This window comes from Odocoileus virginianus, chromosome 18 (assembly GCF_023699985.2).
Source record: "Odocoileus virginianus isolate 20LAN1187 ecotype Illinois chromosome 18, Ovbor_1.2, whole genome shotgun sequence".
Lineage (NCBI taxonomy): Eukaryota > Metazoa > Chordata > Mammalia > Artiodactyla > Cervidae > Odocoileus > Odocoileus virginianus.
The window spans coordinates 9230429-9243960 of NC_069691.1; the positions used below are offsets into that span (position 1 = coordinate 9230429).

At 33.2% G+C, this 13532-nt stretch overlaps 1 protein-coding gene across 4 annotated transcripts in view; it reads right to left on the minus strand.

The window, feature by feature from the left end:
- Positions 1 to 13532, minus strand: part of VPS13A (vacuolar protein sorting 13 homolog A) — a 253635-nt gene that overhangs the window by 221185 nt on the left and 18918 nt on the right. For all 4 annotated transcript variants that reach the window (XM_020879716.2, XM_020879717.2, XM_020879718.2 and 1 more), the window contains exons 2-6: positions 12100 to 12143; positions 9137 to 9179; positions 5261 to 5356; positions 4890 to 4991; positions 706 to 815 (exon numbers count right to left, since the gene is read on the minus strand). In XM_020879716.2, coding sequence (XP_020735375.2) covers positions 706 to 815; positions 4890 to 4991; positions 5261 to 5356; positions 9137 to 9179; positions 12100 to 12143 — 395 coding nt within the window. The remainder of the gene's footprint in view (positions 1 to 705; positions 816 to 4889; positions 4992 to 5260; positions 5357 to 9136; positions 9180 to 12099; positions 12144 to 13532) is intronic.

Genomic DNA, 13532 nt, shown 5'->3' on the forward strand with positions numbered 1-13532 from the left:
ATTTTATTCAGATTTTTAGTAGATGGACAAAATTTATATTATAGAAAAAGTTCACTTTCTGGTAAGTAAGTTATTTCAAACATTCAAAAACATTTTTCTAGCTTCTGGAATAATTTTTATTTCTACATTTTTCCTAACTGCATATAAAGTACCAATGTATTAGTGTGGTACAATAATAATTTATCAATATAACATTGCTGCAGTCCATGGGATTACAAAGAGACACATTTAGGAACTGAACAACAAAATACTCTTTTTCAATCTACAAAAAAAGAAGTTTATTAAAAATGAGACTGACCCTCACAACAGAGCTTCGAGAAGCCAACAATGACGTGTTTGAGAGACAATATATGATCTATTTGAAATCAAACAATTAGTTAAGTCTAACTAATGATTCTTAAACCATTGCTTCTTCCAGGAAGTAAACACAGTATAAAGTATTTTAAAAACATGTAACTACTAACTCTATCAAAGGAGATTATAAGAAAGAAATTTTCCTTCATTATCTGATGCTTGAACATTTTAGAAAAGTGTTAATCAAGGCACTAAGGACTGCAAATTACAACTAATTATAAAAAATAAAGATCATGCCATGTTCAGCTCTATATCCCTCCATGTGCCAGCATCTCATAAGTTGACCACTACAAAGCCGGTGTCAATAGCAAAATAAATATAAAAACAGTTATCACCTATTAAAATACTTACATCATCTTCATAGCGAATATGGATGTTGGAAATTTTCACTTGAAGATTTTTTATGATCTGGGTAATTAATTTTTCTGTAAAAGTGTCCTGTTTCTCCACATGCTGTTTTTCTACAATTGCAAATATTCATTTTTAATATGAATGAAAGATACATTCTATGAGTATCTGTACTGAAATAACAAAAATGCTACCTTCTTCAAGAAAGAAATCTATAATCAGAATACTAAGTCTCCTTTCCAAATATTTTACATACCAAAAGACTTTCCCAAGTGACTAAATGCACACAGTTTTCAAAACCTACTTTCTGTCCAAACTAAAGCTTAACTTGTAGAATTTATTGGCATCAAATTTTATAATTTCTGTAGATGTACCTGAGTACATAAGGACATGAAAAACAGTAAGATTATTAGGTAAGAATTATAATAGGATCATATTAGAAGAGTCAGAAACAGTACCAAAGAAAGAATCTCCCTTAAAACTTGTGTTGTCATCATAAGGTGTCTGTGGTTACAAGTATAAAACAGCTGAATATGCTCCTTCTCTAATAAACACAAAATGGGAAGATACAAGATTCTTTCCCTCTCCCCTTTTAAGCAAAAATGAAAGATGTTCGTGTGTTTCATTTTTCAAAATAAGATTAAACAATCTTCTTCAATACTTTCCAGGAAAATATAAAGAATAAAAAATCGAGGTTCCTAATTTTTTTTAATATGCTGATGATAACCACTAATTACCAACACTTTTGCCCCCACTTAAAAATGTCCATGAAAGTTATTTTTCTAGTCCTATTCCACCTGTATACACTTATTATTTATCTTTTCCTCTAATGACCTACTACTTCCTAATTCAGCTGACCCAGAAAGTCTCAGATAAACAAAAGCTGATGAAGATATTCTCATACTTGCATCAAAGGGAAGCATGAGTGAACGAACATACTGAACAGGACTTTAGAAAGGACTTTAGAATTAACAAACAGAAGTAGAATAAAAACTCTTTGAAGACAAGTTTTTTATTTTAAATGTTGAATCCCACCACTACCTAATGAAATCCTCTGCTCTATAAATTTATTTTGTCATTCAATTAAATGCTAAATTTTTCTTTCCCTCTCAACTAGTTTCTTTCTGACTTCCTTACCCAGCTCAGACTCCTTAATACATTATTTCACCGACACTTTAAACTCTTCTGCTTTCTGTCTTCTCCTTTTTCTTCTGTCAATAAAGTTCCAAGCCGACACAAATCCAAAGTCTACTTTTTATATAAACATGTGTATGCCTTGCCAGGTGAGTAGCGGAGAAGAAAAATTACCACAAAATAGACTGCAATTACTTTAAGTTAGTCATTATCAACTTCAACTAACCAACAGCCTTACTACATTTCTCCAATCAACTTGTTCACACACCAGAGTAACTGCCTTAAAATTCTTCTTAGTACTCTTCAAAGGTCCAACAATTCCTCCACTGCTCTATTTACTCTTAGCAAACCACTTTACAACTATGAAGAAATAGAAGCTTCTCTGCAATCATCACTAAATCGAAATAGCAATTTCTAAGGTAACCAAGGACCTCCATGTCATAAACAAAATGATTATTTGTTAATCCTCAATTTACCTGATAAATCAGCAGGATCTGACATATTCTTCACTTTCCAAACCACTCTTTTCCCATCGAAATGTTATCTCCAAATTTCCTACTGTAATACTTACCTAACCACTCTTTCTTGGTGTTTTTTTTTTTTTGGCTGTTTTCCTCCTCTACACAATCCTTAAATGTTGACTTTCCTTAGGGCTTAGTTCTAGAAATGTTTCTCTTCTCATTCTATACTGTTGCAGGAAAGAATCTCATCCATACCTTATAGCCTGAACCATCTTCCTAATGCTGACAACTTTCAAAAGTATATTGAATAATGCAGGAAATAAGATATGATCACAGAGTAGTTGGTACATTCAGTAAACTACAAATAGGCCAGTATGGCTGGAACAAAGAACAGAGAAGATATGAAAGGGATGGGGTCAGTAAAAGGCTGGAAAGGTAGGCAAGATTCAAGTCATAAGAGCAACAAAAGTATTTTGTTGAAGAGTTCAAAATTCTATCTGATAACAGGTATAATTGATGAATCTTAAGCAGGGCTATTTATATTTCAGATTTAAGTATAACTAGGAGGCACTTCTGATTAAACATGAGTTTGCATCTATTTTTCTCTTCCTCAGTAAAACCCCATCAAGGCAAAAGTAAAGGGGAAAAGTGGATAAATCCCCAAGACCAAAAGAAAAGAGTGTAGAAGAATAAAAGAGAGCTTAAAAAATTCAGAAGCTGGAAAGCAGATGGCCTTAGACAACATGACAGAAGGAGAAATTTGATCTCAAATGCCCATAAATTGAGATGCCAATAAAACATAAGACGAGTTAAAAAACGAATCCTGGGAAGATTCAGGAACTGGAATCCCCTGAAAATATAAATGGCAAAGAGGTGGAGGAAGAAGGTGATCATATAAGGATTGGCTTAAAGTCTGTATGTTGAGTAGTTAGATTTCTAGGTATCCTTTCTCTTCTAATCCACATGATTAAGCAATTATCCTTTTCCCCATTCTCATGAGAAGCAAATGTTTATTCTGGAGACGATAAAACTGACAGGCTCCAGACTCTGGGACTATGCATGTGAAGGTACAAGGAAATCCATCATACCAATATGGACATTTTAAGTAAATAATAAATAATAAATGTTAAGACCCACATCCAACTGCTATTGCCAATCAACACTAGGGATCTGACTTCCCATGATATGCAAATGTCAATAAGCAGACAAAAAAGATGCTAAAACACTAATTTTTACACACAGACACACAATGGAATATTATTCAGCCTTAAAGAGGAAAGTGTGACAAATGCTACAACACGGATAAACCCTGAAGACAAAGTGAAAGTAAAGTCACTCAGTCGTGTCCAACATTATGAAGATATAATACTTCATATGGGGAAATAAACCACTGAAGAAAACACAAATACCATATGATTCCACTTGCATGATTACTCAGAACAGTCAAAATCAAACAGACAAAAAGCAAAATTGCAGTTGCCTGGGTCTGGGGGTAAAGGGAGGAAGAATGGGTGGGTTATTACCTATCAAGTGTAAACTTTCAATTTTACAAAATGAAAAGAGATATGGGGAGAGATGATGGTACTGGATGCAATACAATAAATGTATTTAATACCACTGAACTACTTAAAAGTTGTTAAGAAGGCAAATTTTATATGAACACTACAATAAAAAGATTTTTTTTAAAAAATAGGAAGAGGGTATGGATGAAAGACAATAGAGATGAAAACATAAGAAGTACTGCCAGGAATTGTGGTAAATCTCCTTTAATGCCTTTTTTTTACCAATTTGTCAACCAGTAAATGGTTTATTATTCCATTTTTTTATTTAAAAAGTAAGTTAATGGCAAGGACATTTTGAGCAGTACACATACATCTCTTCTAAGATGCTTAGCTATCAAAGGATGGAGGAGCATAAGTTAACCAGAGGACAAGGACAGGACAAGTCATGTGACTTGATGCTAGGAACATGACTTGATGTTGAAAGATAAGAGAGCTATGGCATATTTACATGTCAAAGAGAAAGCTTCACTAGAAGGAAAAGCTAAGAGTCAGAGTGCCGGAGTGCAGACGGTGATGGTTGTATGAAGAACTCCCACCATTTCTCCATCACCGTCAACAGCAGGAAGTGGAGGGGGTTAGACCCCTGCAGGGCATCTCTCATACTGACAAAAGAAGGGGACTAAAGGAATGGACCATTTTGGTCTCAGCTGAACAGGAATGTATGTGACGCCAGAGGGTAAACAGATTTGGAAAAATAGACCAAGAAACTATTTCCAAAAGGTGAAGAACTGATCAAAGTGGAGTAAGGAAGAAAAGACTAGAAAGGTTAAAAAAAAAAAATACTTCATGAAATTAACTACTATACTTAAAAACTAACCTCACCGTTTTAGGTTTGGAATATTATTTGCACTAAGGTTAATTTCTATAAACATGATAAAACATAGAAAACACATTAAAATTCTTGTAATAAGACTATCTTGTAAATATTTTTAAAGTAATCTCAGTGCTTCCAGAAGAAAATAATATAGTAATGTAATAAATATTTAGCTCTTTTCTGCTTTTCTTATTACCATCCTGATTGTTTTGTTACCTTGATCAGCTACTTTTTGTTTTGCTTCTTCTATTCTTTTCAATTCCTGTTGCTTTGCTTCAAAGAGTTGTTTTTCTTCCTTTATAGGATCATATTTTATTCCTGCAGAAAGTATAAAAAAGGAAGACTCTTAATTACCTTAAATATACTCATTCCAAAAAATATCCTGGAAAATAATCACTAATTCAAAGTTTGCAAAAATTGAGGGTAAAAACCAATTTATTTTATATTATCAAGTAACAAATTTAAATATTAAAAAAGTTCAAAAAATTCACCAAAATTATTTGAACAAATATAATTATCAAATATAAAGATTTTTCCACATTAAAAAAAGGAATAGTTGAAATGATAATGTTTAAAATTTGACTTACTAGAAGAGGGCAGTATGAGTAAATAAACGTCTTCCAACACAGCTTCAACTGGCTGGGTATAAAGGTTTTTCCATGGAATTTTAAGATTAAGAGTACCTATATGAAAAAAAATAAAAAATATTATTCTTTCAATCTTGATTTACTATCAGCCTATTTTCTATCAAGCACTAAAGGAGATAACAAAGTTGTTTTTGACCTTATGAGCTCATTAACTTTATAGAAAGCTATTTTACAACAATAAACTAAAAGTCTTTTTAGTGATGATTTGAAATTATTTGTATTAGTATTGTTGGAAAATCTACTTAAAAATATTCTAAATATTTAAAAGCTTCTACTGTGGTGATATGTACCACAAACATATCAGTGTTATCCTTCCGTTAATCAACAATCCTCGATAAAATAAGATTGATTTGTACCAATTATTACTCAAAATCTCTAAGAAATATTTTTCTTATACTATAAAAAGGTAGATTACATACTTTATATAGTATACTTTATGTAGATATTTTACACAAATGTACATATTTGTATATATATAATATTTACATAAGTATGATTATCATAAGTGTATGTACTCATAAATTCCTATGGTAATAATCAAGGATCCTAAGCAATATTAGAAAATCATTTCAACTAATAAAGATATTTTGCTACAACTCAACAGCAAAGTATTTTAAAAGCATTTGATTTCTTAAACTAAAGAATATGATGTAAAGGACTCATTATACTACTAATTCTAGTATTATGTATTTTATGTATTTAGTATATGTAGAAAACTTTTAAAATAGTTTTTAACATTTAAAAAGTTTTTCAGAAAGTATGGATCTCTAAGTTTAAAATCAGTTGTCATGATCAGGGAAGGAAAAGACTTACTAAATCCATCATTGCTGCAGTAACTCCTTAGAAAGAAAGTCATGACAAATCTAGACAGTGTACTAAAAACCAAAGACACCACTTTTCCAACAAAGGTCCATATAATCTAAGCTACGGTTTTTCCAGTAGTCATGTACAGATGTGAGAGTTGGACCATAAAGAAGGCTGAGCACCCAAGAACTGATGTTTTTGAATTATGGTGCTGGAGAAGACTTGAGAGTCCCTTGGACTGCCTGGACCAGTCAATCCTAAAGGAATCAGTCCTGAATATTCACTGGAAGGACTGATGCTGAAGCTAAAGCTCCAATACTCTGGCTACCTGATGTGAAGAGTCAACTCACTAGAAAAGACCCTGAGGCTGGGAAAGACAGAAGGCAAAAGGAGAAGAGGGGAGCAGAGGATTGCAGAGGATGAAATGGTTCTATGGTATCAAAGACTCAGTGGACATGAATTTGAGCAAACTCCAGGAGATAGTGAAGAACAGGGAAGCCTGGCGTGCTGCAGTCCATGGAGTCTCAAAGAGCCAGACACAACTTAGTGACTGAAAAACAGTAATACATACTTAGACAAACTGTAGTATATAAGTCCAAAATCCCATGTTTTAAAAAGTGCCAAATCAAGAAAAAGATTTCTCCATACTAACTTAGAGAAAAATAAACTACCTGACTTCTAAAAGAGGAATAGCTTTCTAAGTTTTAAAATCAGAGAAGATGGTGACCATTTTAAATTTCTGTACTAACAATATACCATTTGTACCACTAAGCATTTGTTTTAAACCAAATCATTTTTTCCTTCCTTATGAAGGGAAGGCTTCTTATAGAAAATTTAGAAAAATCGGAAAAAATACATAAGAAGGTACTTTAAAAATCTTCCACATGAAAACAATTACTTTAAAAGTATGTAAGTATATTTGATATGTATGTAATTCTGCATCTTAAATGAGAAAAACTTTGAAAGATCAGTAAGATTAACAACCCCTATAAATGGCAAGGGGACAATATGTTCTTATAAAACTGGTTGGACCACTACATCACTCATTTGAAAATGTGTACTTCATTTAGCAGACTGTGTTCCTATTATAAGCCAAGTATTGTGCTAAGTGAAGATATGATGAAATTAAAATTGTAAAATTAAATCCACTTCTCAAAAAACTTACTGTCTAGAAGAAAAAATAATAATGATATTTAAAAATGGCAGTTTCTATGACAGAGATATGCAAATGCACCTTAAATGATTCTCAAGATTATCTTATGTATCAGTGTACTTTCTACCACCTTATATTAACACTGAAAATTTACTGTCATCATTTTTAAACATGATCAGAAAAGAAAAAGAACAGAAATAATGAAGGCACTAAAGGAAAGCAAGTCTACCTACTGTCCTTATATATTTTTCTAGAATAGGTGTTAAATTTATATACAGTGATTTACAATGATCATAGTTATAAAATTCAGTGACTTTCAGAATACTTTCAAAAAGTATATGAAAATGTTTACTGTAAATTTGTGGACCAATAGAAATATAAGATTACATTGTTCAAATTTTGTAATATGCAATATTGAGAAATAAGGGAGGTCAAATCAATATGCATTATGAGGAAACTTTATTAAATGCTAATTGAAAAATATATAAAATCCTACATACACCATGATTCTAAGTCAAGATGTTCACATGTAAAAAACCATATAAAAATTTGCAAAAATAAATATATTAGGTGGAAAAGTAATGGGTGACATTTTCTCCATTTATACTAAGTAGTGTTTAAATTATGGGGGCAAAAGGAAGAAAAAACAGAATTAGAGTCCTAGCAATGTAAATGAAAAAAGTTTCTTTGGCATATGGTCTAATACCAACTACAAGAGCACAAAATTGTGGAGATTTTCATCAGGTAATTTATGTAAGCTTTCAAAACACCTTGTTCTCCAAGTGACACCAATACACTGCAATAACATTATATAAATTCTTCTACACTAATTATCTGCATAACACTGCTTTTAAGTCACAAATAATAATACTATCATCTTGCACAATATGTAAACCAATAAAGTTTAAACAATAAAGTTAAAACAATAAACTGAAATAATTTAAGAAATAAAACATATATGTCTTTATTAAACACATTTGAATCAATTTCTGTTCAACTAGTATATTGAGCCAGTATATTCTGCTCAACCTGTATACGTAAACTACAGAAACTGGAAATGTAATACATGAAAATTAGCATAGTGTTTCCTAGAAAACTAGCAGAACGGAAACCAGGTTTTTGATTGGTTCCTGACCACACTGCCTGGAGGCTCCAGACCCAATTCCTTATGCCACTTATCCATGGCCAATCAGAACACAGCAATGATAACTAGTCAGACTTAAGAAACTGAAACAGTCAGGCTCTCCATTAGTTTTAATGCTTTGGATCTCAACTCATTTCAACACTTAACAAGATGTATAATTTCACAAGTATTGGGGCTTCCCTGGTGGCAGGGGTTAAGAATCCACCCTGCAATGCAAGGGACACTGGTTCGATCCCTGGTCCAGGAAGACACTACATGCCATCGGGCAACTGGGCATGTGTGCCAAAACTACTGAGCTCACACTGCACTCTGGAGCCCACAAGTGCTAACTACTGAGCCCATGTTACAGCTACTGAGGCCCACGCGCCCTACAGCCTGCGCTCCACAACAAAAGAAACCGCTGCAAGAAGCCCTCACAGCTCAACTAGAGAGCAGCTCCCACTCACCACAACGAGGGAACGCTCGCCTGCACCAACCGAGCCCCAGTACAGCTAAAACCAAGTATTTTTTAAAAGTACTTCACAGGTATTCACCAAGGGATATGTGGACCACAACACATTTTAAGTTACACAACTAAGTTTTATATACATGAAAACACATGATTCTTTTAATTTATGCTCAGAAACATTATAAAGATCACATTATAGAGATATTAGACATATTATTCTGGTTATATGTCTAACAGGGGGACATACAAATAATAAAGACAGCTTACCTATATGGCCAACTTTAATTTTAAATGGTACATCCAGTTGACTCTACAAAAAAAATATATGTAAAATCTTAGTACATACACAGTTTGCAAAACACGTAACTAATTTTTTCTTCCCAAAATTACTTAAGGGATTTAAGTTAACTTACACCTTCTCTTTACCTTCAATACTTATTTAAGTTCCTAAATACATAACTGCAATATCTTCAAATCCATAAAATTCAGAGCCTGATCACCTTAAACAGCGAAAGATTCTACAGAAATACTGACCACCGAAGTTACTCATACCAGAATCACTACAGCTTTTACGCTGCTTGAAAAAGAAAAGGAAGTGGGAAATTTCACTGTCAGTTTGTATTTGAAGGGAAACTAAACCACTGGTGCAAAAAACTATCCTCAAATAAATTTCTACTCATTCAATGGGAGAAAAGACAACCTTTTCAGTAAACGGTACTAGAATAACTGGATATCCACTTGCAAAAAGAATGTAGTTGACCCTTATCTTATACCATATATGAAAATTAACTCGGAATGAACCAAAGGTCTAATGTAAGAACTAAAACAATAAAACATTCATGGAGAAGGAAATGGCAACCCACTCCAGCGTTCTTGCCTGGAGAAACCCAGGGACGGGGGAGCCTGGCGGGCTGCCGTCTACGGGACTGCACAGAGTCGGACGACTGAGCGACTTAGCTGTAGCAGCAGCAGTGCCACAAGGTGAAAATACAGGTCACTGACTACAAACCACCAAAGGGTTCCGCTTCCACTAAACCAAGGTCATACACGTTATGTCTGAACTTTTTTTATTTTTGTCTTCTTTCATATCTTGGTAGTTTTCCCTCCTTTCCAATAAAGTTTTTCTATGAAGGCTTAAAAAAAAAAATTAAGAAGAAGACAAAATCATGTGATTTCTTGGATATCACATGAAAAGCACAGGCAACAATTAAAAAAAGATGAATTCAATTTCATCAAAATTTAATTTTTTACATAAAAAATATTTGTATATAACACCATTAACAGAAGCAAAAGACAACCCACAAAATGGGAGGAAGTATTTGCAAATCATATCTTCTGACAAGGGGAAATATCCAAAATATGTAAAGAACCAAAGTGCACCCCCCCAAAAAAAGAACCATGATTTTAAAAAATCAGCAATGCTTTTCAATAGACATTTCTCCAAAGAACATATAAAAATGGTCAACAAGCACATGTAAAGATGCTCAACCTCACTAATCATTAGAAAAGTATTAAGGAAAACCAATAAGATTTACCACTTCATACTGATTAGGATAGTTATTATCAAAAAAAAACAGAAAGTAAATGTTATGAAGGATATGGAAAATTGGAATTCATATACTGATGGTGCGAATTCAGGTATATTTCATTTTATTGTGCTTTACTTTGTTGCACTTCCCAGATACTGATTTTTTTTTGGGGGGGGTTTTGTCTTTTTTTTTTTTTAATCAAATTGAAGGTTTGTGGCAATTCTTCACCAAGGAAATCTATCTGCCACTTTCCCAACAGCATTAAACTTTTAACTGATGTATGTACACTGGTTTTTTAGACTAGGTGGCACAGTGGTAAAGAATCTGCCTGCCAATGCAGGAGATCCAAGAGTCACGGGTTTGATCTTTGGGTTGGGAAGATCCCCTGGAGTAGGAAATGGCAACCCATTCCAGTGTTCTTGCCTAGAAAATTCCACGGACAAAGAGCCTGGTGGGCTACAGTTCATCAGGTTGCAGAGAGACACACGTGACTGAGCAGCTGGGCACATACATGGTGTAAACATTTAAACACTGGGAAACCAGAAAATTCTGTGACTTGCTTTATTGTGACAGTACTCACTTCACTGTAGTGGACTGGAAACAAGCCTACAAATTCCCCAAGGCGTGCCTACATAATGTAGTTCAACTGCTACGGAAAACAGCGTGGTGGCGGCTTAATGGCTCAGCCGCGTCCAACTCTCGTGATCCCACGGACTGGAACCCACCAGGCTCCTCCATCCATGAGTCTCCCAAGTAATGATACTGGAGTGTATTGCCATTTCCTTCTCCAGGGGAATCTTCCCAACCCAGGAATCAAACCCGGGTCTCCTACATTGCAGGTGGATTCTTTACGGACTGAGTGAGTGTGGGAGGTCCTAAAAAGGCTAAACATAAAATTACCAAATAATCCATCAATTTCACTCCTAAGTATTTACCCAAAGGAAATGAAAGCTAGGATTTGAACAGACACGAATACTAATATTAATAGCAGCATTATCCACAAGAGAGAGAGGCAAAAACAACCCAAGTGTACATCAACAGATAAGTGAACAAAATGCAGTATATACATACAATACTATTCAGCCTTCATAAAAAGGAGTGATTTCCTGATAACTGCTACAACATGGATGAACCTTAAAGGAATTACGCTAAGTAAACTAGATTAAAAAAAGACAAACATAGCATGATTCCATTTATATGAGGTACTTGGAATAGACAAATTAATAGAAGCAGAAGTTAGCAGGGTGAATGGGGAAAGGGAATGGGGAGTTACGTTATTTCTTACTGGTGACAAAGCTTTCCTTAGTGTAATAAAAATGTTTCAGAAACACATACTGATGATGGTTGCACAACACTGTTAATGCCACTGTATTCTATGGCAAAAATAGATATATAATTAAAATGGTACCAGGAAAAAAAAAATGAAGATGACTGGAGAGGTAAGTTAAAAATCTAAAATGAAAGCATACAGGAAGAGAGAAATTTTATAAATATTTTTAATGGGGGAAATTACAGTCAGGCTGTATTTCTATGGAGACTCAAAGTCCATTTTGCAAAATTCACAGTTCAGAAAAATTATTTTTTAAAAGTTTTCTTAAACTTAAATAATTTAAGATAACAAATCAGGAAGATGTTCATGTAACCTAAATGTAACCTGTTCATGTAACCTAACATAAGAAAGTGTTTATAGTCAAAACATACCAGGGCATTTTCTTTAATTTCAAGATTCTTCAGGGCCACAGCTCCTAAAAGAAAAAAAAAGAAAACCAATAAAAAACTAAAAGTGAAATATTCAAATAACCTTAATTTTAACAAGGTAGGTATACTTCACTCCTGAATGTCCTATTAAGGAAAACAGTTATCAAAATGTAAATAGAAACAGAATCCAACTGTAATTGTTGGCTCCCCTTCATTCTTCAACTTAGTCTAAGAGTCTATGTTTGAGCAAACATCATTTATTGTAAGTTCTGACCTATACAGCTGTAGCTCAAGGAAAATGAATACATTGTCATCAAAATTATACAAATAATATGAATCTACCAACATAGCATGATGTAAGAAATTACTGGAAAAAATTACTGCACTTAAGTATATTTGCAATGAGCAATTGGAAAGATTTTTAATTCATCCATGTGAGATTAATAAGGATTTCCTAGAGATACTGAGTATTGTCTTATCTTGCTCTGTTTTGATTCTGCTATAGAAAATGAATGCCTTCACTTTTAAGCAGTAATTTGAATATGAGTAACTGTTGTCTAGATGTTCACATGATATATGGGGAAAACACCAAGAAATAAACATCAATGAACATCTAATAGAAGTGACTTGTACAATTAGAAACAAACGTTAATATATTGGGGTACTGACCAATACATATTGGGTGAATGACATAGGTATAAGGAGTATCACAGTTTTTTCTACTGCAATGTTCAACAGTAGAGCTTAAACCTTCCATTTATAGCTAATTCTTTGAACTGGCAGCTTTGAATTTTTTGTAAATCAATATACTACACAGACATAAAATGAATTACTCAGTACAACTGGAAAAAGTATTATATTGTAAATGTTATTTTACATTAAAATGTATCTCCTCTAAATAAATAGCTTTAAGTCTATAATGTTATATATCTCTATATACTGTTTAAAAATTAAACTTGATAGAAAAAATATTTCTATCAAATAAATTTTAACAAATTTTAAAAGGGCTTCCAGTGCAACAAAATGAAAAATACATGACACTGAAGAAAAATTAAGAGATAACAACATTTAATTTGTCCAAAGTTAATATCCACATATAAAACTAAATTTAGATATTAGTAGTACCACTTAAAGTACAAGTGATTTTAGATTTTGGGTTTTTCTGATTATGACAAGTTTTGCACAGCAATCTATACAACTGTTTTAAGTTGCTGATCTCAAATGCATTTTTTAAAGACACGCATTTGCACTCTCCTCCCTGCACAATGACTATTTTTGATACTAAATTTTGTATCTAATTACCTTTTGTATCCCTTCACGATGACTATTTTTCATACCTTGTTTTGTATCTAATTGTTTTGTGTATCCCTTAACAGCTTACTGTGGGCTTCCCTGGTGTCTCAGTGGTAAAGACTGCCTGTCAATGCAGGAGACAC